At 60.9% G+C, this 23,431-nt stretch overlaps 2 protein-coding genes across 12 annotated transcripts in view; both read right to left on the reverse strand.

Annotated features, from left to right (window-relative positions):
- Positions 1-798: 798 nt before the first annotated feature.
- NSMF (NMDA receptor synaptonuclear signaling and neuronal migration factor) lies at positions 799-11,055 on the reverse strand. 7 transcript variants are annotated; one of them, XM_055350287.2, is made up of 16 exons: positions 10,721-11,054; positions 10,168-10,229; positions 9,090-9,584; positions 8,099-8,174; positions 6,929-6,997; positions 6,436-6,660; positions 6,081-6,133; positions 5,535-5,624; positions 4,858-4,982; positions 4,538-4,621; positions 4,355-4,388; positions 4,167-4,237; positions 2,716-2,795; positions 2,463-2,565; positions 2,137-2,212; positions 799-2,029 (listed from the first exon to the last, which is right to left on the reverse strand). In XM_055350287.2, the coding sequence occupies exons 1-16, from the start codon at positions 10,789-10,791 to the stop codon at positions 1,932-1,934; spliced, it is 1,812 nt and encodes a 603-aa protein (XP_055206262.1). In that variant the 5' UTR covers positions 10,792-11,054; the 3' UTR covers positions 799-1,931. The 7 variants fall into 7 exon arrangements, with proteins under 7 accessions (XP_055206262.1, XP_063552995.1, XP_030862516.1 ...); XM_063696925.1 differs by lacking the exon at positions 5,535-5,624 and having other exon boundaries at positions 10,721-11,055; XM_031006656.3 differs by lacking the exon at positions 6,436-6,660 and having other exon boundaries at positions 10,721-11,053.
- A 591-nt stretch (positions 11,056-11,646) lies between these two features.
- Positions 11,647-23,431, reverse strand: part of PNPLA7 (patatin like domain 7, lysophospholipase) — a 95,178-nt gene continuing 83,393 nt past the window's right edge. For 2 of the 5 annotated variants that reach the window (XM_063696909.1, XM_063696910.1), the window contains 10 exons: positions 18,728-18,884; positions 16,312-16,428; positions 16,098-16,167; positions 15,215-15,331; positions 14,485-14,633; positions 13,979-14,131; positions 13,731-13,841; positions 13,357-13,441; positions 12,446-12,549; positions 11,647-12,288 (listed from right to left, as the gene is read on the reverse strand). In XM_063696909.1, the coding sequence (XP_063552979.1) occupies positions 12,205-12,288; positions 12,446-12,549; positions 13,357-13,441; positions 13,731-13,841; positions 13,979-14,131; positions 14,485-14,633; positions 15,215-15,331; positions 16,098-16,167; positions 16,312-16,428; positions 18,728-18,884 (1,147 nt within the window). In that variant the 3' untranslated portion in view covers positions 11,647-12,204. Of the gene's footprint in view, positions 13,442-13,730; positions 13,842-13,978; positions 14,132-14,459; positions 14,634-15,214; positions 15,332-16,097; positions 16,168-16,311; positions 16,429-18,727; positions 18,885-23,431 lie in introns of those variants that run through there. The other 3 variants (XM_055350261.2, XR_008668308.2, XM_063696911.1) reach the window with 3 other exon arrangements.

The raw sequence follows: 23,431 nt of genomic DNA on the forward strand, positions 1-23,431 counted from the left end.
CCTGCACGGCAGCGTCAGCAGATTCCAGGCGGTGGCGACTTGTCTCACCAACTTTGCAGAAAGGAGACTCGAATCCCCCATGACTTCACGATATGTCACTTTCAAATAGTAACTGAATAACACAGAGTCTACAGGCATTTGGTATTTACCTAAAACTTTATACACTCAAATTGGCACCAAAACCTGCCCCCTCCCGGGACCCCATCTAGAATGCCCTGGAAGAGCTGGAGGTGGCTGACGGCTGTGTGACCACCCCCAGCACCCTGGGCCTCAAGTCTGCCAGGCTGTGCCAGGCTGTGCACCAGTGGCCCCCTGACCCTGACCCTAGCCCGGCTGATACCTGCTGCTCTGTCCCCCAGCCACGGGGCAGGGAACCAGCTGGCAGCCAGCCTGGCTGTGCCCAGTAGCAGTCTGGGCCCTGGAGACACCTGAGGTTGAGAGATTGGCCCCCATCTGTGGCCACACTGCTGACTGCACACACAGGGTGGCGTGAGGGACATACAGCCCTCTCCCTGGTGCCCTCAGGGGGCAGGGGGAACGGGCTGTCTCTGCTGTCCCCTCCAGACCTGGCGAGGCCCCCCTCCGAGACTGCAGCCTCCCCCCAGCCCTCCTGCAGCTCCTCTCCGCCCCCTCCTGTGCTGGTCCCCCTGGCTATGCCCTGTGGGGTGGCCTAGTGGCCTAGCTCCAACTCTGTCCAGGCAGGAAGGCCCTGCAGCAGTGACCTCACAGGAGTGGGCCCAGAAGCTGGGCACGGGAAGGCCCCTGGAAAGCACTGAGAGGACAGACCCACGCGGCGGCCGCGGTGGAGGATCAGGTTTAATGGTCACTATGAGGGTATCGTACATCGTTCCAAGCCCGGCCCCCGCCCCAGCCCTCCCTCAGCTGGGAACACAGCCAGGTGCCCTCAGACCCCTGGCTCTGCACAAGGGGGGCCTGCCCCCTAGCCCCAGCTATATACACAAGAGCCCGTCCTGCTGGCCATGGACAAAAGCTGGGAGCTCCTGTGCCGAGTCAGGAGCCCCTACAGTCCACCAGCTGCGCGGCCGGGTCCAGGGGCCCACTGTGGTGCCAGCGAGTTTCTCAAAACCCAGGGCCCAGCCCCAGCTGGGCCCCTGCCAAGCCCCAGGCCTCTGTGCTGGGATGGAGCCTCCACACTGAGGCTGGTAAAAGCTGAACTCAATAGCAGCAATGAGAGTGCTGGGTGGGCTTGGGGGGATGGGGAGCAGGCCCCACCCAGAGCCTCCTCTGAAGGAGGGGACGCTGCGCCCTTCCTTCCTGCTGCCCAGACTGCCCCTACCGGGTCCGGCGCCAGCTGAGGTCTAAGTAAGCAGGGATGGGGGGTGGCAAGAGGAGTGTAAGTGAAAGCACAGACAGTCGGAGACTCGGCCAGTGTAGACAGAGCCAGGCTGGGCAGCCTGGCGACGCTGGCCCCACGCACACGGGCCACCCTGGTGCTGGTGATCGATACGGCAGGGAGGGGGTGGGCAGGGAGGGTCCTGAACACATGTGGGCTGCTGGGCTGGGGTGCCTACGCTGTAACTAGCAGCATAGTGCTTAACTAGTTAACAAGAAATGCTGCTTCCCTTTGAATTGTTTCGGGGGTGTAGAAATTGCACTTATTTCTATGAACCCCATGGAGGGATGCCCACAGCCGAGCCTCCAGGCGAGGCATGGCAGGTCAGTGCCTGGCCGCTGAGCATCCACGGGCCACGGGGCGGGATCCTCCCGGCCCCCAGGGACTGCGGCCTCTGCGGCCACGGGTGCAGCGAGGACCGGAACCCACGGGGGGAACCTGAGCAACGTCTGAGGTGCCCTGAAGTGGCTCCAGGCAAGACCAGAGCCGCACAGTCCCGGGGAGCACGAGGCGGCCCAGCCCAGGTCCCGGTGCAGAGGGAGCGGCCTGATGGTGACTGGGCGGAGGCCTCTGCCCCTCACAGGACGTCGTCAAAGTCCAGCAGCTTCGAGTGCTGGCGGCTCTTCCACAGGCGATACAACCGGAAGTCAAAGTACGTCTCGATCATCTGCTTCCCTGGGCGGAGTGGGGGCAGGAGGCTCAGGCCTGGCCGGCCCTGGGGATCTCACCCCACCCTGGCCCCGCAGCGGCTGCAGAGCTTCGGCCCAGCCTGGGTAACTCACCTTGGGCTGAGAGCTCCAGGGGTGACTCGAAGGTGACCCTATAAGGAGTCATGAGGGTCCTGAGGTTCTGGAACAGCTGGAGGAAGCGGGGTGCCATGAGTCCGAGGCAGAGAGGTGGGGAAGGAGGAGCGGGGAAGAGATGGGGAGCAGGGCCCACCCTCTTTTTTCAGACCCCCCCCAAACCTGGCTGGGCTCAGGCATAAAGGATTTCTAGGGGAATGCCCGGGGGAAGGAAAAAAAATGCCAGGAAACATGGAAGGCCCTGCCCTGTCTGTCCACGTCGGGGGTTTCCAGAGGTCTGGGGTGGGGCTTGGGGGTCACTGTACCTTCTCCCCGTTGGGGTTCCCCAGAATGTAGCAGCCCATGATGTGGATGACGTTTGGCTCTGGGTTCACTTTGCTCATCAGGCGGCTCAGCCGCTTCCAGAAGCTGGTGGAGAGGGGTGGGTCACCCAGTGGCAGGGGACAGGCACCCCACTCCACAGAGGGGACCGTGGAGGAGGGGCTGTGGGGGAGGGACACGCCGGGGCCTGGACTCTGCCTCCAGCCCTCCCCGCGCCCAGGGCACCCGGCTTCTCACTGAATCATGTCCTCTTCCTTCTCCACTTTGGCAAAGGTGGCCACCTTGTTCTTGAGGAGATAGAGGTGTCCAGGACCTCCCTGTAAGAAGCTGTGGTCAGGCACCTGCTCCTCCTTCCTCCCCCTCTCCGACACACATGCACCCACGCACACGCGTGGGAGGTAGTTTTGGTCTTCCTCCCCCGGCCACGCCTCTTCCCCTTGATCTCCCCCACCACACGTCTCTTCCCCTTGATCTTCCCCACCACACGCCTGTTCCCTTTGATCTTCCCCCTCCACACGCCTCTTCCCCCTGATCTCCCCCACCACACGTCTCTTCCCCTTGATCTCCCCCACCACACGCCTCTTCCCCTTGATCTCCCACCACACACCTCTTCCCCTTGATCTTCCCCCTCCACAGGTCTCTTTCCCTTGATCTCCCCCACCACACGCCTCTTCCCCTTGATCTCCCCCACCACACGCCTCTTCCCCTTGATCTCCCACCACACACCTGTTCCCTTTGATCTTCCCCCATCACACGCCTCTTCCCCTTGATCTTCCCCTGCCACACGTCTCTTTCCCTTGATCTCCCCCACCACACGTCTCTTCCCCTTGATCTCCCTCCCACGCCTCTTCCTCTTGATCTCCCCTCCATGTCTCTTCCTCTTGATCTCCCCCCCCACGCCTCTTCCTCTTGATCTCCCCCCACGCCTCTTCCTTTTGATCTCCCCCCCACGCCTCTTCCCCTTGATCTCCCCGCCATGCCTCTTCCCTTTGAGCTCCCCACCACACGCCTCTTCCCCTTGATCTCCCCCCCACGCCTCTTCCCCTTGATCTCCCCCCCACGCCTCTTCCTCTTGATCTCCCCCCCACGCCTCTTCCTCTTGATCTCCCCCCACGCCTCTTCCTTTTGATCTCCCCCCCCATGCCTCTTCCCCTTGATCTCCCCCCCACGCCTCTTCCTCTTGATCTCCCCCCCACGCCTCTTCCTCTTGATCTCCCCCCCCATGTCTCTTCCCCTTGATCTCCCCCCCACGCCTCTTCCCCTTGATCTCCCCCCCCCACGCCTCTTCCCCTTGATCTCCCCCCCCACGCCTCTTCCCCTTGATCTCCCCCACCACGCCTCTTCCTCTTGATCTCCCCCCCACGCCTCTTCCCCTTGATCTCCCCGCCATGCCTCTTCCCTTTGAGCTCCCCACCACACGCCTCTTCCCCTTGATCTCCCCCCTACGCCTCTTCCCCTTGATCTCCCCCCCACGCCTCTTCCTCTTGATCTCCCCCCCCATGCCTCTTCCCCTTGGTCTCCCCCACAAACACCTCTTCCCCTTGGTCTCCCCACCCCAGCCTCTTCCCCTTGGTCTCCCCACCCCAGCCTCTTCCCCTTGGTCTTCCCCAACTTGACTTCTTCCCCTTGGTCTTCCCCTGCCCCACCACGATTCTTCTCCTGGTCAGGAGAAGAGCACTGAGCCCCACCTGGCAGAAAATCAGCATTTTCCAGATCTTGGCTCCCTTGTGGTAGACGTTCAGCTTCCTCTCTATCTCCTCTGTGGGACAGCGGGTGTGAGCGCTGCAGCCCCCACCCCAGCCCCAGGGGCACCCCCACCTGTGTCTGCCCCTCCCAGGCCTGGAACCAACAGAGAGAAGGCCAATGAGACACATACCAAGGATGTCCTCGAAGGTTGCGTGCTCATGGTCCTGGGGACAGACACAGGCCACAAGGCCACATCAAGGCTGCGTCAGAGCCAGCAGCGCCACAGCACCCTGGGGACCTGGGGTGCCGGCGCTGGCCCAGGGTGGGGCCGCAAGAGGGCATCTGTTGGGGGCAGGCCCGGGGCGGGACTCACGTAGAGGATGGGGATGATGGAGGGGTCATCCCGGCGGATGATGGTGGGGATGTACTCAGCCTTGGGCACCTTGGAGGAAATGAGCTGCGGAGACAAAGAGCTGCTCAGGGGCCCCAGGCCCATCCAAAAGCCAAGGGGCTGTGGGAACCCCCATGAGGCTACCTTCTGGCTGCCAGGCAGCCCAAGGATATAGCCCTGTGAGACACCCTCCCCCAGGCAGCTGGAGAAGGCTGCATGGTCCCAGGCAGAGCTGGCTGGACTCGGGTTGGGGCAGAATCCTGCTTGGGGTGCAGAGGAGCACTGCCCGGGCTGGGCCTCACCATGACCTTTGGTGGCACGAAGCCCTCGGTGTCGCAGGCCACAGCCTCCAGGCCCTTCTCAGTGTCCCAGTCCAGGTCCTCGAAGGCCTCGTCCAGCGTGCAGTGGGAGCTCTGCAGGTCACTGCCTGGGAAGCAACAGGGTCACCAGGACAGCAGGCCCGGCAGCACCTCCTCTCCTGGCCATGGCCCCAAGGCCCACAGGGCCCGAAAGCCCCATCCCGGAGGGTCCTCCAAGCAAGTGGGAGGACCATACAGAGGTCGCCGTCAGCCCGGCAGGACAGGCCTGTGGACACCACTGGGCAGCGGCCTGATGTGGGGAGGGAGACCCTGGTGCGAGGCCGGTGGAAGGCGCGTGCAGGCATCAGCTCCAGCCAAGTCCGCCGGGCGCCTGGGAGGGAGTGGGGGCGGGCACCGCAGCCCCCTGCCCCTGAGGGCCTCTTGCGAGTGGCGGTGGGCACGGCCCTACAGGCGCCCCCGGCCAGCACTGCCGCGGCCGTTAAGTCAGCCCCACCTTTGAGATCGGAGATGCTGAGGGCGTCCCCATCTCACAAACAGGTAAACCAAGGCTCAGGAGTGCAAAAGCGCAGCCCAGCGGCCCTGGCAGGGGACCCCCAGCAGGGGTCTGGGGTCTAGGGGAGGCTCTGGGGAAGGTGGGCGGGCCTGTGCGGGGCACCTACTGTCTCGGGAGTCGTGGGAAGTGTCGGCTTTCATGGGGGTGGGGTCGCTCCAGGACCGGCTGAAGCTCCGCTCGCGCCGCTCAGCGAACGCTGCAGAGAGCAAAACCCGCATTAGCGAGCGGGTGGGGCGGGGCCTCGGGAGTCTCAGACCCCAGGCGAGGGGACCACAGGGGCCCTGGGCAGAGGAGGAAGCTGATGTGGGTGGGGTCTAAGGCACACGAAGCAGACACGGACCAGAGGCTCGGTTGGTTCAGGGGCAGGATCTGAGAACACTGGGGCGGGACCAGAGGCGGAGTCTGGGAGGGGAGGAGCCTGGGCCGGGCTGGGGGCGTGGCCGGGAGGGGAGGGGCCTGTGCCGGACTGGGGGCGTGGCTGGGAGGGGAGGAGCCTGGGCCGGGCTGGGGACGTGGCTGGAAGGGGAGGACCTGAGGCAGGGCCCGGCTGGGGGTTAGGGCGGGGGTCGTTCTTAGCGCAGCTAGCAGCAAGCAAAGCCCCAACCAGCCAAGCGCAACGCCGCCCCCCCACCCCCGCCGCACGGGGTCTTACTCTGGGCCTTCACCCTCCGGCTGCCGACCATGCGCAGGTGTTTGCGGAAGTTCCTGGGGGAGGAAGCCAGGGGCTGAAGAGGGCCGTGAGAGGGTGACGGCAGCCCCTATCCACCTAGTCCCCGTCGGGTTATGGCTCTACTCTCACCCCCTCGGTGTGGGAAGCCAATGCTCTCCCTGGCTCCTGGCACCACCTCCCACCCAAAGGCAAATCCCACCCAGTGCTCTTCCCGCGACAGCCTTCCAGGGCTCCCGTTCAACTCCAGAACAAAGGTGCAGTGCCTGGCGCTCTGGATCAAGTCTCCTCCCGAGCTGCATTCCCAGGCTCTGACCTTCCGTCCTCGCCCGGGACTTACGCCCTGAGCCTCCACGCCCATGTGGCAGAGGATCCAGCCTGCCTGCGCTGCGGCAGAGCGGGGCTCCTGTCTGCACCACCCCATGGCGGGCTGGGGGCCTGCAGGAGCCCCCTCTCCTGCTCTGTGTCCTTGAGCCACCTCAGGAGCAGGTCCTCTCCTCCACCAAACTTTGGACCCTGCCAAGGCCCAACATCCAAAACGGGCAAAAAAGCTTCCCAGACACATCTGTGTGATTGGAGTGGGGGAGGGGAGCCTTGCTGCTGGCCCCAGCCCAGACAGAGACACGTGCCCTCGGAGTGCAGGACTGAGGGTGAGATGCTTTCCTGCAGCCCGGGCCACATGGCCTCTCCTGCCTGCCACGTCCCCAGAGCAGGGCCAGGCCAGTGGTCGCCACCACCCTTCCCCCATCAGGTCTGCCAGGGCCGAGGGGGCCCAGGCCAGGCCAGCACAGACCAGAGATGGACCCTGGTGGCGAGTGGCTGGCAGGCCCTACCTCTGGATTACAGACGCGGAATCATTCTCCCGTTTCCGGCGCTTCCTCTCCGCGTAGCCCCTGAACACCCTGGGAAACCACCGCGAGTCAGCACTGCCCTTGGCCGGAGGCAGGAGGGACACAGACGTCGGGACAGTGGTGCGAGCAGAGGGCCCAGCAGGGCGTCTGGGGCACGGGGCCCGGCAGAGGAGTCCCAGCCTGCCTCACCTGTCGAGGCCCAGCTCCCAGCAGGCCCTGCTGCGACCTTGGTGCCCGCTGGGAGCCAGGCCCGCAGACAGCGGCACTCCCTCAAGACCCAGGTCCCTGGCCTGCCCAAACCTATTTGGGGGCGGGAGGGTCTCCCCAGGGACAACAGCTGTGCCTTTAGGCACCAAGTCATACAGGTACTTACGAGATGCTGAAGCCAGGGCCAGAAGGGATGGCGTGAGAGAGAAGATACAGTGAGCTCAACCCTGGGCCTCCCCTCAGCCCCCACCCGGTCCCTACAGTTCCCTTCTTGTCACTGACCCAATAGGTCCCTCACAGGTAACCCAGCCACCAGCAGGATGCTGGCTACACTGCTGGCCAGCCCTGAATGGGCAACGGAAGCTGATGTCACTGCAGCCCATGCCACCAGGACCGGTTGCTGAGACCAGGCAGCCTGAGGCTGGGTGTGGGGTGGACTCCCCCGGGCAGGACACTTCTTTGGTGTGGGGACCAATGCAGCAAAGGGAACTTCCCTGGAAGGAACCCCAGAACAGAAAAGCCAAATGTATGTCAAGACAGAGAGGAGCAGGTCCCTGGGGGGACCCTGAAACCGTGATGACCTATGGCACGTATGAAACAGAAGTAGGCTTCTATTTGGGGTTTAAGGGAGGGCAGACACAGGCTGAGGAGAGTGGATAGGAGCAGGAGAACCATGCCACACCCCACACCCCACTGACAGCTCATCAGTTGCAGCCTTGGGCCAGGTCCCCTGACTGTGGGTGGGTGGGGGGGCTGGGCAACAGCCATGGGAGGGGAAGAGCAGCCAGCCCTGGCCTCCCTGGCAGGCCTCGCACAGCATGGGCACGTGGGGCTGTTCAGAAGCAGCCCCCCTGGTAGGCCCAGAGACTGGGAAAAAGTGCTGTTTCCTGAGCAGCAGAAAGAGACCACCCGACCCTGACCCCACGTCGTGGGCACAAGACTCACGCTTGCATAGTTGTGGTTGCTGTCTGGAAGCTGAAAAGATTTTCCTTGGGGAACCAGGTACGAATGGGGATGTCGTCTAAGAGAGACAAAAAGGAGCGGTGGCTGGGTGAAGTAGGGGTTCCTGAAGCCTCTCCCTCCCTGTTGGGAAGCAGATGCTTCTGGGTCCAGGGGTCAGAAGCTGGCAGCCAGGGCGGGTGGGGGGAGGGTGGCATCCCCACACGGGCACAGAGAGCAGTGCTCGAATGTCTGCTGCTCACTCACCAAGACCACGCTCTTGGTAACGACGCTTTGATTTTTTTGGCTTAACTTTCCCTTTGGCCACCCAAAGTTTGAGGAACATTCCCTTGAAAGCACAGTCTGTCTCCAGGAGGCCCAGGAAAACAATGCGTCTGTTTCCCTTGGGCAGAAGAGGCTCTGAGGCCTTCTCTGCAGCCCCCATGCTCTAGCTGGAGGCCCTCACCGAGGCTAGAGACCACCTTGCTGAGGGCTGTCCCCTTCCGAGGGCCCCCACAGCCTTTCCCTGATGCCCAAGTGTGGGGACAGTGGAGTGACTTTCTGCCTGGTGGACAAGCTACCACACAACTCAACAACCCTGGGGAAAGATGCCCACTGCCCGGCTGGGCCCCAACAGCTCCCCAGGACTCTCAGAGGGCAGCCCAGTCTCCTGATTAAGCGGTGCTTCCTCCCTACATATCCCTTAAGATCCTCCCAGGCCCCCTCCTCCAGGAAGCACTCCTTGATTGACCTGGTGCTAGCAGGGCGAAAGCGGACTGTGAGGCCTGGCAGATTTTGCTGAGGAGCTGAGAGAGCTCACAGCTCATAGGGTGTGGAGGCCGCAGCAGAAGCCTGCCGGTTTTAATCTTGAGTCCGCTGGCATGCTGTGACCTGAGCACCTGTTCTCTGTTCCAAGCCTCACAGTGGCTGCTGCTGTCAGACCCTGGCAGCGGCATGCACCCCCAAACCTGTCTATGCCCTGACACAAGCCCCTCACCAGACACACGGTCAACGCTGTACATCCTCTCCAGCTTCTTGCGGCGACCGGAGGTCTCAGGCAGAGGTGGCTGGTCCAGCCCAAAGGCCCGAGGGGTGGGGCCAGGAGCCAGCTGGGCACAGCCGGGGCACTCCTTGGAGCCCTGGCGGCTGCCCGCCCAGCTCTGGCAGGGCCTGCTGACGTCCTCCCGGCTGCCACCAGGGCTGGCGCGCAGGGGCTGGCTGTGATGGTGAGGGTGCCGCTGCCGCCGCCCCTTCACCACCGCCAGCTCAATGGTCTCCGCCTCAGGGCTGGGCAGCAGGGCAGGCTCCCCAGAGATGGTGTACACTCGAGGCTGAGGGCCCTCGCCTGCGGGCTTCCTAATGCTGGGCTCCTCTGAGAGGCTGCCCTCGTAGCAGCCGTTGGAGACGAGGGACAGGCGGCGCTTGTTCTGGGGGGCCGGCTGCATCTCGGGGGACCCGTCGTGGCCAGAGTAGGCATCAGCCAGCAGGTGATCTGGGAGAGACACTGAGTGAGCCTGCCGCGCGTGGGCCCCCCGCTGCCGGTTTCATAGCAGGCTGAAGGCAGAGAACACCCAGTGGGCACCTGGCCTCTGTGGGGGACTAGGGCTGCCCAAACCCTAGTCACTGGCGTGTTTCTGAGCCTCTCACTCCTATCTGGGCCTGAAGCTCTTGCATGTGCGTGGGGGCTGGGTGACGCTGTGCTACCTGTGTGCGGTCCTGCCGGGTAGGAACACGCAGGCCATCCCCCAGCCTGCGATCGCACCGTTTGCCTGGTGCCAACTTCCCCCCTCCCCCCACCAGCTGGCCCCCAGAGGCAGTGGTGCCAGCCCTGGGGGAGCCAGGAGGCCTGTTGCCATGCCAACGGCCCAGGCGGGGTGGGTGCCATGGTGACGAGCGGCTGGGAACTGCTCCTGGGGCTCGGGCAGGCAGGGCAGGGGATGTGAGGAAGCCAGGCCGGCAGGGCGCCGGGCCCACGCGCAACCAATGCCCCTCACGCTCCACCCCCGGAGGCAGGGATCAGCATCCCCTGGGCTGGGGGGTCTGGGCGGCCCTGGCACAGCCTCGCGTGCCCCTACCTGCGCCGTTGCGGTTCTCAGGGTGACTCTGGGACAGGTACTCTCCAAACGCTCGGGCTGCTCTGAGGTTGGACAGAGGGCACGGTCAGAGGCCACGGCACGACCCTCCCAAACACCGGGCCGCGCAAGAGCCGGGGGTCCGGTCCCCAGCCAGGCCCTCGGCGTCTGGAAGGAGGGTCAGGGGTCGTCCCCCTCCAAGAGCCCACACACCCTTGGTCCTGGTGCGCCCTGGCCAGGCCTGCAGGCCCGGCCTCTGCCCGTCGGACCGTGGAGAGGGGTCGCGAGGCCGGTCGGCTGCTGTTCCCCGGGGGAACCGAGGCCACTCCAGACCTGGGGGGTGCGCTCGCCCACCACGCGCTCGCGAGGGGAGGGGAGGGAAGAGCAGGGCAGGGGGCCAGGAAGAGGGAGGAGCGGGGCGCGGGGCGCGGGGAGGGCGCCTCAGTGGGAGAGGCCGGGGCCCGGGAGCCCGGGGAGCACCGCGGGGCAGGGGCGGACTCGGGCGGGGTCGGAGGTCCGGGGCGGGGTGCCGGGAAGGCGGCCCCGCCGCACTCACCGCACTTTGGCCGCCACCGAGGACATGGCCTCGCTCCTCAGCGCCCTCCTCCTGGAGGCGGCGGCGCCCATGGTCGAGGCGGCGGCGCATCCCCCGGGCCTCAGAGCGCGCCCCGCGCCCGCCGCCTCCGCCGGGGTAGCCGCGCCGCACCGGGGGTCGCGCTCGGGCTCGGGCTCGGGGTCTCGCTCGGGCTCCGGCTCGGGCTTGGGCTCGGGGTCGGGCTCGGGATCGGGCCCGGTCCCCGCATGGCCGCACCCGGCGCTCCGCGCGTGCCGCCGCTCCCGGGAGAGCGCTGCCCGGACCGAGGGCCGGCCCCGCCCATCGTGACGTCAGGGCCCGGGCGGGCCCAGAGGGGCGGTCGGCCCCACCTATCGTGACGTCAGGGCCCCGGAGAGCTCGGAGAGGACATGTGGCCCCGCCCACCGTGACGTCTGGGCCCGGGTTGAGTTGGGGGCGGGGGCGGGGCCGGGGGCCTGGCTCCGCGCCCTCTCGTCCAGGCCTCCAGAGCGGGGAAACGGAGGCCAGCGGCCCCCTGGTCGCAAAGTCCTGGGCCCTCGGCCCTCACGATCTGCTGCTCAGACCTGCAGGGTCACAGGGAGGCCGGTTCTCCCTCCCCTTACACAAAAGGGCTCCCTGTGCAGTTTGGGAACTGGAAACTGAAGGGGAAGCCAGTTTAGGGGGCACCCAGTTTGCACGAGGCCAGAGAGAGACAGAAGGGCCCGTCCTGGTCCTGGGGGGCCACAGCTCCATGCAGACTCTGGACGCCCTACCTGCCTGGCCTGCAGTTGCCGCCCTAGGGCTCTCAGGCCCCAGCAGTGGGGTCCTTTGAGGAGGACTGGGGACTGCCCAGCCTCAGGAACCACCCGCATCAGGGAGAACCAGTAGTGTTTCTTTGCCACAGGGACCTCGGCCCGGGAGACACGTCCAACAGTGAGATCCACCTTTATTGAAACATCACACGGCAGCATCAGGGCTCCCACACCTCACAGGGCAGCAGGCAGTTCACAGGGCTTTGGGGGCCTCACAGGGCAGCAGGTGGTTCACAGGGCTTCGGGCGGCCTCACAGGGCTTCGGGGGGCTTCACAGGGCTTTGGGGGCCTCACAGGGCTGCAGGGGGGTTCACAGGGCAGCAGGGAGGCTCACAGGGCTGCAGGGGGTTCACAGGGCTTCAGGGGCCTCACAGAGCTTCAGGGGCCTCACAGGACTGCAGGGGCCTCACAGGACTGCAGGGGGGCTCATAGACGTTTCAGAGGGGCTCACAGGGCTTCAGGGGCCTCACAGCACTGCGGGGGTGCTCACAGGGCCCTGTATGCAGGGCTGCTGGTACAAAGAAGAGCCCAGAGAACCCTAACACAGCCTGGGGCCCCGGGGAAGTCAGGGCTTCCAGCAGGGCAGGTACAGAGGCCCCTAGGACTTGGCAGGAGCCTCAGCCATGGGGACAGTCCCACGGAAGACGCTGCATCTGGGCTCTTTAGCAGAGGCCTCTACCCGTCCTGGTCAGAGGAGCCCTCAGACAGTTTTGGGAAAGCCAGGCCGGGGTGTCGATGCCGCAGCGAGGACTCGTCCTCCTGCAAGCAGACCGCATGTTCCAGGTGAGGACCAGGCAGGGCAGGGGCTCTGCAGTGCTGGTAACCCGGTGGGACCACAGGGAGGGAGTGGCCGGCTCAGGGCCAGGCACCAAGGCTCAGCTGTGGGCACCAGGTGGGACCACGCCCAGCTCCTCACCGAGTCTGAGCCCCGCTGGGCTGAGGTGCTCTGGAAGTCTGCGTAGGCATCCCTGGGGACGTCCAGCAGCTCCTCCTCATACTCCGTCTGGTAGTCAGATTCGTCTGGCGCCGAGGGTAGGGCTGCATCAGTCCCCTCCCAAGGAAGGGACCATGCCCAGCATAGCCACACTCAGAGGCAGAACCGGCCACAGATGCCCACCCTCGCCTCCAAGGTGGCCCGGGGCCCTACACGCAGCCACCTGGTCCCAGGGCAGCCCTGCACACCACCCCTGGTTCTGTCTGGCTCCAGCCTTGCCCCAGCACATCACTTGGTGCGTCTTCCACAAGGACAAGGAGCGGGCAGACACTCCTCCCCTTGTCAGCCAAGCACCCTGAGGGCTCCAGCACCCCAGACCTGGCAACTGTGGATAGGGGCTGCCTTGCCCAGGGCCCTCTCGGCCTGCGGCAGCCATGAAGACGTCTCCCAGGAGAATGTCCAGTTCTGCTGTGAGGAGGCCACTGGCTGAAGGCCCAAGCGCAGGGCCCTGGATGGAGCATGGAGGGTAGTGGACCCGCCCTTCTTGCCCTGCGGCCCCTCCAACAAGCAGCCTTCATTCCCATTTCCCACTGGGTGGGGTGGGGTGGGGTGGGAGGCAAAACGTGGTTCTACCTCAGGCCTGAGGTGTGGCTGGGAGTTGAGGTGAATGAAGGGCAGGGACTGGGTGACCCGGGGTGGTCACAGTCCCACTGCTGTGGGGACACGTGGTGCCTGGGACGGAGGAGTGCCACCAAGCACCCCAGCTGCTGGAGCCTGGGCGTGGATGTGGGCAGGAGGGGAGGCCGTGGGCCTCTGGGGTGGGGGGTTCAAGCCCAACACAGCATCAGGAGGCCACGCACGTCTCCACGGCTTCGTCTTGCGCCTCCACTCACCATCCACCATGGCGGGCTTGGCGGGCTCAATGCGAGACACAATTTCGGCAAGGTCCGTGAAGGAGGCGTTGGGACAGGTGAGGACCTAGGGGTGGGGTGAGGACAGCACGTTGCCTGTGGACACCCGCCTGCCAGTCCCCAGCCTGCTTCCTGTGGGGAGGCCCCACCCACCCTGTGCCCTCTCTGCAGCCTCCGCCTGGCCCCCCGCCAAGTAAGGGCAGGGACCGGGGAGATGCGCAGTCCTGAGCAATCCTTGTCCTAGCCCTGGAGTCTTTGGCCAGGGGGGCAGGGCCTGTGGCCTGAGGAGGTGGGCGTGGTCCGAAGAACTGGGCGCGGTCCGGGGAGCTGGGCGTGGTCCGGACGCCCATACTCACCGCACTCGTGGGCTTCTTGCTCGGCCCCTGCTGGTCACGCAGCATCTTCTCCAGCACGCCGCTGCGGCCCCAGATGTCAAACACCATGCGCCCGTGCTGGTAGCCCACTTCCTGTGCACACCCCCAGGGCCCCGTCAGGAGGTGTGGGGAGCCCCCCACTTCCTGTGTTCTCAAAAGGGGGAAGCGGGGAGGGGCAGCCACCAGAGTGCCTCCGCCCGCCTCCGCCGCCGCGGGTGGCCGGCACTCACGCAGATCTCGTTGAACTTGCCGAAGTCCAGGGTGCCGTAGCTGTCGATGGGGGGGCGCAGGTACTCGCAGTAGTCACTGCTCTTCACCACCTCCAGCTGCCGCACGCAACACACGTAGGCCAGGCGCGCCTGAATCTCTGCCATGTTCAACACCTGCTGCCGTCACAGCCGCCTGAGTCTCCTGCCCCGGCCCCTACCCCGTCCCAGCCTGGCCCGTGGCGCAGGACAGGTTCTGGTGACCCATCCTCTGGGGTAGGTAGGTTCTGGGAGGAGAGGGTAGCAGCACCCGGCCGGGGGTCCTCCCTGCGGGCTGCCACAGCCTTCAGGCCCGTCCGGCCTCGTGCCTTCCTTTGCCCGAGTTGGGCTCAGGCAGGGGTGGTGAGGGGTGGCCCCAGACCTGCTGGCCTCAGAGCCCAGGAGCGACCCCCACTCCCCTGCCGCAGGACAGGTGTGGAACTGCAGGGAGGAGCAGCAGGGACAGCCCAGCCTGCCCGGTAGCACCCCACCTTGACTTTCGTGGCCAAGGGGTTCCAGCGTTTCCACAGCAGCCACCACCCAGACAGCGCATCCCCATAGTTGGTGAGGTCCGTCTCATCTCGGCTGCCCACGTCAATGGCGATCACCACTTTTGCCCCCATGGACCGGGCCACATCCGCTAGGGAGAAGCCAGCCCTGGTTACCCCCTGGACAGGCATGCAGAGCCAGGGGACGGGGGCAGAGCCTGCCTCTCCGAGCCCTGACCTGGGGGTTGTGGGGTCTCCTCTCCGCCATTACACCTTCTAGAGGCAGAAGACCCACATGCCCAGCTCAGCTCGATGGGCAGCCGTGGGCACACGGCTGTATCCTGGGCCTTTCTGACCGTATATCCCACAGGTGACAGGAGTGGCCTGGCCCCCAGCAAGCTCGACACCTGCAGGCTGTTAGTTTCTGACTGTGGGCACAGATGGGGCTTAATTGCTCCCAGTTCCTCGACTTGGCCTTTGTTCTGCATGCTGCTGAGCTGACAAACAGGGCCATATGCTGGAGCACATGCTGCCGGTGCCTGCGTGTGCGTGTACACGCGTGTGCATGTTCTCGGAGCTCTGATGCCAGCCTGACATTTTCCTTTGGCATACTCTAAGGAAAACGTGTTCCAGCCCAGGCTTCTCGGAGCGGAGGCAGCTGTGGCAGGGGCCGTGGGGCGGCGTGACCCAGGAGCCTGTGCTCCTGCCGGGTGTGGTCCCCCCACCGCAGTACCTGGGAGGTTGTTGATGTAGCCCCCGTCCATCAGCAGGTGTCCGTCCTTGGGGTCACAGAGAGGGGGCATGTAACCGGACAGGGACATGCTGGCACGCACGTACCGCCACAGGGAGCCTGGGGAGGGGGCCCGGAGCTGCTGGTTACCCGGAGGAGGCTCCTCCTGGGTCCAGGGTTCAGGGCCTTGCCACTGCAGTCCTGGAGCTGGTAGGTCCCAACTCTCTGAGGCCGCCTCCACAGAGGGAAGCTCATGGCCCAAGGGCTGAACAAAATTGAGTTCTTTCTCTGGGGTCGCACTGCATTACATGTGCCCAGGACTTCCAACTGCTGTGACCCCCTCACCCCAGGACTCAGGGAGCCCCTCACCCCATGACCGAGTGAACCCCTCATCCCCCTGAACCAGGTGAGCCCCTCACCCCATGACCGAGTGAACCCCTCATCCCCCTGAACCAGGTGAGCCCCTCACCCCATGACCGAGTGAACCCCTCATCCCCCTGAACCAGGTGAGCCCCTCACCCCAGGACTCAGGGAGCCCCTCACCCCATGACCGAGTGAACCCCTCATCCCCCTGAACCAGGTGAGCCCCTCACCCCAGGACTCAGGGAGCCCCTCACTGTGTCCTCCCACATGGCGTCCATCAGTCTAGCCCAACATTGCTGATTCTGAGGGTCTCCTCCAGCCTTCTGAGGTCTCTGGCCCAGGCCACGCCCCCTCCTGTCTGTGCCCCTAGTAGGGGCATCCTGTGTCCTCCATGGACAAAGCTGCCCATACGTCTGCATCCTTCAGGAGACCCCGCGGCCTTCCCAACCCCTGGGGCTGCTGAGCTCTCTTCCTGCCCACACCTCGCACCCAAGCGGCCGCCCTGCGCAGCAGGAGTGCTCACCGTCGGTGTGGACCCGCATGGCCGAGGCTGTGATGTCGGTGGTGATGGCGAAATAAGGAATCCACAGGTCCTGCGGGCGGACGGGGCTCAGATGGGCCCTCTCCCATCACGCTCCTGTCCTGTGTCTGGAGAGGCTGACCCAGGGCCAAGAGGTGGGGGGCCAGGAGGGGACAGGCACTGGGGGCTGCATGGGCTCCTGAGGGTGGGGGTGCACCTCGATCTGCCGGTCCTTGAAGACGCTGAAGATGCTGCTGTTGAAGCCGGCTCCGGAGAACATGGATGTGATGGGGTAGGTGAGGTCCAGCGCGGCCTTCATCATGGACGTCATGCCCTGGGGCCACATGTGCAATTTACAGAAGGCTCCCACCCTCCCTGCGGGCTGCCACAGCAGACACGTGGCGTGCTGAGGTCCTCTCATGAATGGAACGGGGGTCCAGAGTGTCCTTGGGCCCCACCCACGGTCCTGGGGCTTGGCGCCTTGGCTGGAGCCTCAGAGTGAGCAGAGGCTGGTGGTCGCCCCAGGGCCTGAAAGCCAGGACACAGCCCTACCCTCGGTCCATTCCTGACCCCTAAGCAGAGGCTGGTGGACGCCCCAGGGCCTGAAAGCCGGGACACAGCCCTACCCTCGGTCCATTCCTGACCCCTAAGCAGAGGCTGGTGGACGCCCCAGGGCCTGAAAGCCGGGACACAGCCCTACCCTCGGTCCCTTCCTGACCCCTAAGCAGAGGCTGGTGGACGCCCCAGGGCCTGAAAGCCGGGACACAGCCCTACCCTCGGTCCCTTCCTGATCCCTAAGCCCTCGCTGGCCCTACCCTTGCAGGCTCTGCAGTGCCCCCATGCCTGGGGCCTCCTCGGCTTTGCCTGCTCAGCTCTGGGGCAAGGCCTGCCCATGCCCGTGGCCGGAGGGTCGGTGAGGAGGAGAGCTCGGGACGGGCTGCTGGGCACATGAGGTTCCTGGGCCAGGAGGACACAGTGGATTGCTTTCGGGAAGGTCAGAGCCACCCAGCCCTGGCTCATATGCCACTGCAGTACTCCATCGGGGGTCCCGGGGAAGCCGGGCTCTCTTGGGTTCCTTCTGGGTGGGCCTGGGGCCCATCCTTCCTCAGTGAGGCAGACAGGACTCGAGACTGACCTCAAACTAGCCTCAATGCCCAGTGTGGATGGAGAGGAAGGGTCTTCCCTGCCACAGTGAGCCAGGGCTCAGGGGACGGAGGCTGGGAGGGAAGCGCTTGGAGTGTGGGCTGGACGTGCTTACACCGTGTGATGCAGGCAGTGAGAATGCCTCGGCCACAGGCAGAGGAGACCCCGGTCCTTCCCTGAGGAAGCCCCTGCCCAGTACCAGAGGGGCTCACAGAGATGAGCCAGACCACACGCCCACTGTTCCCTCTCCTCAGCATGAGGGGCAGGCACACAGCCCCGGCCTCACCTTGCCCCGGCCAGTTCCCAGGGCCCAGCGTTCCCAGCACGGAAGGAGGACCAGCCCAGAGAGCTCTGGCCATTCCCACACCTGGCCCCCCAGCACCAGACCCGCAGATGGAGGGACAGGGAGAGGGCCACCAGGTGACTCTGGGACAGGACCGGCTCGGAGCCACCTCTGCCCATGGCGGGTTCTGTCCCGAGGACGCTGTCCCCGGGGCCGTCCTGCTGCATGCCAGTCCCCAAGCCCTCTTTTGAGCAGCCACACTGAAGGTGACTGGGTGACTCATTTTAGGGAAAGAAACATTTCTGAACAGAGAGGGGAGAAGGTGTCAGTGGCCTTGGGACTCGCTGGTGGGGCTCGTGGCAGCCCCGGGCCACGTGAATGCAGCACAGGCCTGCTTGGGAGCTGCTGCCGCACAGGGGGTGACGAATTTTCTTTCCTTTTAAAAGGAGAGCACGAACCCTTCTGATCCCACTCATGGCTCCAACCAAAGCTCGGTTTTGTTCCACAAAAGCAAGCGCGGCGCTGAGGAGGGCAGACGGCGGCCACGTCTGCTGGGGAACGGAGCCTGGCTGCCTCCCTCTGCTGCCCGAGGGGAGCCTGTTCTCACTGCTGTCTTTGATTCTGCATTTGGTATTCTGATTCTGGAATCCGTTTATCACAAGGGCCAGACTAGTGGCCAAAGTAGTTTACATCTCCCCTGTGACACTGAGCCGCCCTGACCTGATCTCACATCCCCACGCCAACATCTCCCTGCCCTAAATCAACCCAGGCTGGGTGCCATGCGCCAGGGACAGCCCCACGGCCCCCAGCGTGCCTGAAGGACTCAGTCAGCCCATCCTCAGCTGCTCACGCTGCCCTGCCTGGCCATCGGGTCAGAAACCCCCATGGAGGCTCCGTGCCTCTTATTCCCAGGGGCTGTAACAATCAGCTTCTTTTCCACAATCCTGGCATCCATGTCATCCTGCAGCCACCTCCACCACCTCAGACCCGGGCACGGATCAGACCGCCTCCCACCACCAACCTGCATCTGTGCCTTCTCTGTGGTGCTCCTTTGCCTCACAAGCTGCACTGGGAGGCTTCAGGGGGTAGCCTCCTCAAGGGCAGGGCCCTGCAGAGCCACATGCAGAGGCCAACGGCCCCAGCGTCCCCCAGCACCAGCAAGGACCTGGGGGCTGTGCTCCGGTGAGGGTGACGGGTGCCTGCTTACCTCGGCCCAGTGCTTGGCCCGGATCCGCATCTGGCTGTAGTTCCGCTCCTCAGAGTACAGGGCACCCATGAAGGCCCCGATGGACGTGCCTCCTACCATGTCCACAGGGATGCCGCACTCCGCCAAGGCCTTGAGAATGCCCACCTGGGCACAGCCTCTACACCAGCCAGGGACACAGAGCGAGGAGTGAGCACCAGGCCCAGGCTGTGCCCTGCAGAGGCCTCAGAGGTGGCCGCCTGCCACCTCTTGCTCATCCTCAGTTCCCAACTCCTCCACAGGCAGAGACGCTGACACAGAGAGGGACTCCAGATGCAGTTTAAAACCCCTCTTTCCGGGCTCACGCCTGTCATCTCAGCACTTTGGAAGGCCAAGGCGGGCAGATCACTTGAGGCCAGGAGTTCGAGACCAGCCTGGCCAACAGGGCAAAATTCCATCTCTACTAAAAATACTAAAATTAGCCAGGCGTGGTGGTGCGCGCCTGTAATCCCAGCTACTCGGGAGGCTGAGGCAGGAGAATCACCTGAACCCAGGAGACAGAGGTTGCAGTGAGCTGAGATTACACCACTGCACTCCAGCCTGGGCGACAGAGTGAGACTCTGACTCAAAACAAATAAATAAATTAATTAATTAAATGAAATCCTTCCTTCTGGAGGTACTGAGGGACTGTGAGGCTGGGATGGGGAGGAGGGTGTCCTGAGAGTTGACCGGCATTGGCCTCTTCTACCCGGAAACACGGCTGCCTCCAGCAGGGCGTCTGAGAGGTGGTGGGAAAACTGGACTTGAGGGGCCCTGGAAGGGAGGAGCCTGGGAAGCGTCCTGAGGGGCAGCACCCCAGGAGTCAGATGAGCTGGATGTAGACCAGCACCCATGAGACCAGGGAGCACCCCCGAGACCAGGGGGCACCCCCGAGACCAGGCAGCCGGCACCCAGGGCCTCCAGTCGCTACTGCTGCTTTCATACAGAATGTCCACCACTCAACCAAAGATTACCAGTCATATGAGAAGAAAAGCCTCATATAGGCTTTCCTTTTGGCCTCATAGCCAAAAGAAAAAACAGACAATGAAAGTGGGCCCAGAGTGCCTCCCAGGTAAGAGATACAGACACAGGCTTTTACAATGACCACGCTTAAAGTGTGCAGGGAGCCAAAAGGTGGCAACAGCGGGTGAATGGGGACAAAGTAGACAAGGGAAGAGCACCCAGCCCTAAGGAGGGAACTCGGATGCAAGCCACAGCAGGGAGGGACCCTGGAGGCATTTGCTGTGGTTTAGCTCTCTGTCCCTGCCGAAACCTTATGTTGAATTTTAATCCTCAGTGTTGGAGGAGGGATCTGGTGGGAGGTAACTGGATCACGGGGGCAGATTTGAGGTGGGAAGACGTCAAAGGCTGCACTGAGCTGACGTCACACCACTGCACTCCAGCCTGGACTGGAGTGAGACCCTGTCTGTAAAAAAGTTCTGGAAATGAACAGTGGCAATTGTTCATTTCACGACATTGTAACAACATTGTATCATTAATTATATTAATATATTAATACTTAATTGGATACTTGAAAATGGTTAAATGGTAAATTTTATGTTATGTATATTTTAACATAATTAAAAAGAACCATATGTAATACTGCCACAGAATATTACTCAGGTATAAGCCTTAAAAACAAGTTCAAGTTGGGAGGCGGAGGTTGCAGTGAGCCGAGATCGCACCATTGCACTCCAGCCTGAGCAACAAGAGCAAAACTCCGTCTCAAAAAAAACAAAACAAAAACAAAAACCCAAGTTCAAGGAATTAAAAACAAGAGTGTTAATTCTGGCATAAAACCAAATGAAAATTCTAGAAGTGAAAAATATAATAACAAATGAAAAGCTCAATGAGTGAGTCTAACGGCAGAACAGAACAGCTGAAGAGAGAAATGGTAAAATACAAGATGGGTCAGAAACAAATAGTCACTGAATCATGAAGCATCGAGAGGACAGAATATGTAGCAATATTGCTTTACAAAATCTGTAAGGGAGTTTAGGAAACATGGGATCTGGCACCAAACTCTAATGTATGTGTGATCGGAGCCACAGAAAGCAGACGGGGAGGGAGCTGTATCTGAAGAGACAGTGTGGCATGTTCTACAGACAGACATCAGGCTCAGAATCAGGAAGCACGATAAATCCTAACATAAATCAAAAGAAAACCATTCTCATGTTGTCAAAAACCCAAGGAAAGAAAAAACCTTTAAGCGAGCCTGAGAAAATAAAAGACGCGTTACCTTAACTTTTCTATCCTCTGAGTGGTTGTGAGAGAGTATATATTTACTATCTGTTTCTTTATAGACAATGTCTGCTCGTCTAAATGTTAGGGAAAAAAGAACAACTTAAATAAAAGAGTAAAATTAAGCAAATAACAATGATAAGAGCATAACTTAAAGAGCCAAAAACAAACATAGAGAAGACTGACAAAGATGAAAGTTGGTGTTGGAGGGACCAATTCGACGGACAGCCCCGGTGAGGCCGATCAAGGAAATGAAAGAGAGAAAGCATCAATGATGAACAGGAAAGAAAATGGGAACATTGGTGCAGATGCTTTAGTTTGAAATACTGAACAGCTTCATGCCATAAATAGAAAAATTCAGATAAAATGGGCACATTTTTAGAAAAACCTAACTCACCAAAATAACATAAGAAATAGAACATATGAGTAGTACTGTAACTCAGTAAAGATTAAATAAATTTAATCTATTTATTTTTTATTTTTATTTTTAGACAGGGTCTAGCTCTCACCCAGGCTGGAGTGCAGCGGTGTGATCACAGCTCACTGCAGCCTCAATCTCCTGGGCTCAAGTGATCCCCCTCCTGCCTCCACCTCCCAAGTAGCTACGACCACATAACACCCAGCTAATCTTTTCATTTTTTATAAAGATAGGGTCTCACTATGTTGCCCAGGCTGGTCTGGAACTCTCGGGCTCAAGAAATCCTCCCTCCTTGGCCTCCCAAAGTGCTGGGATTACAGGTGTGAGGCACCGCGCCTGGCCTCTTGGAAGGTTTTATGTAAAATTTGTTTTATTTATTCCTTATATGTTTCATAAAATTCACCAGTGAAACCATCTGGATATGAAACTTTCTTTGTGGGGATTTAAAAGTTACAGATTCCATTTCTGGCTGAGCGCAGCGGCTCACACTTGTAATCCCAGCAGTGAGCTGTGATCACACCACTGCACTCCAGCCTGGGCAACAGAATGAGACACTGTCTCAAAGAAAATAAATAAAAATAAAAAAGTAAAAATAAAAATTTTTTAAAAACCTTCTAGAGAATAGGAAAAGAAGAAGAACTTCCCACTTCAGCTTATGAAGCCAACAAACAAACCTTCATACCAAACCCGGTAAAGACATTTCAAAAAAGGACAATTTCAGTCCAGTCTTACTCAGGTTTGAGTAGAATCTAGCAATATACAAACAGGATAACTTTAACATCAGGACGAAATGGGTCTGTCCCAGGAGCACAATGTTCATTTTAATTTGAAAATCAATGTAATTAACACATTAACAGATTAAAGAGAAAATACAATCATCTCGATAGAGTCACAAAAACCACCATTCATGATTAAAAAAACTCAGGAAACTGAGAATAAAAGGGAACTTCCTCAGTCTGACCAAGGGCAGCCACAAAATGCCAACAGCCAAGATCACACTCAGTGGTGGGCTGAACACCTGCCCCACGCCCGGAATGAGGGTTGGGTGTCTGCGCCCACCACGTCTATCCACGCTGCAGCGGTGGTTCTCACCAGCACAGTAAGGCAAGAAGAAGAAACAGAAAGAACGTACATATGCATATTGTACAGGAAGAGAAAATACTGTTTTAATCTCAGAAAATTTAACTATGTGTCTAGAAAGTCAAAAAGAATCTACAACAAAGCTACAAGAATAAATGAATTTAGCAGGGTTGTAAGATATAAGATCAATTTATAAATATCAATTGTATTTCTATATACTGGCAACAAACAATTTGAAAATGAAGTCTAAAAGATACCATTTATGGCCAGGCACAGTGGCTCACGCCTGTAATCCTAGCACTTTGGGAGGCCAAGGCGGGCGGATCATGAGATCAGGAGTTCAAGACCAGCCTGGCCAAGATGGTGAAACCCCGCCTCTACTAAAAATACAAAAATTAGCCAGGTGTGGTGGCAGGCACCTGTAATCCCAGCTCCTCAGGAGGCTGAGACAGAGAATTGCTTGAACCCGGGAGGTGGAAATTGCAGTGAGCCGAGATCACGCCACTGCACTCCAGCCTGGGTAACAGAGCAAGACTCCGTCTCAAAAAAAAAAAAAAAAGATACCATTTATAATACTTTTTTAAAAGCCTGTAAAACCCTTAGAAATATAGTTAACAAAAGATGTGCAAGACCTCTACACTGAAGACCGCAAATCATGGCTGATCATAACTACAGAAGGCCTAAGTACATGGGGAGATCTGTCTAGATTGTGGGCTGGAAGGCTCAATGTTGTCAACTAATGATGTATAGATTCAATGTATTCCTCCATCCAAATCTCAGGAGGTTTCCTTTTTGGAGACACTGACGAGCTGATTTTAAAATTCACATGCAAATGCAAAGGGCCTAGGACAGCCAAAACAATTAAAGAAAAATGGAAAATGGAAGGAACTAGGTGACTCCTCAATGCCAAGATTGACTGTGAAGCTACAGTAACTGAGACAGCGTAGTAT

The sequence above is a fragment of the Gorilla gorilla genome, chromosome 13 (genome assembly GCF_029281585.2).
Source record: "Gorilla gorilla gorilla isolate KB3781 chromosome 13, NHGRI_mGorGor1-v2.1_pri, whole genome shotgun sequence".
In the NCBI taxonomy this organism is placed as follows: domain Eukaryota; kingdom Metazoa; phylum Chordata; class Mammalia; order Primates; family Hominidae; genus Gorilla; species Gorilla gorilla.

Excerpts from the sequence above, each read along its gene's own strand:
- NSMF (XM_055350287.2), bottom strand. The coding sequence starts at position 10,791 with ATGGGCGCCGCCGCCTCCAGGAGGAGGGCGCTGAGGAGCGAGGCCATG. Across the intron at positions 10,230-10,720 it reads TCGGTGGCGGCCAAAGTGCG|AGCAGCCCGAGCGTTTGGAG; the intron begins GTGAGTGCGGCG and ends GTCCAACCTCAG. Across the intron at positions 6,134-6,435 it reads TGGGCGTGGAGGCTCAGGGC|GAACTTCCGCAAACACCTGC; the intron begins GTAAGTCCCGGG and ends TTCCTCCCCCAG.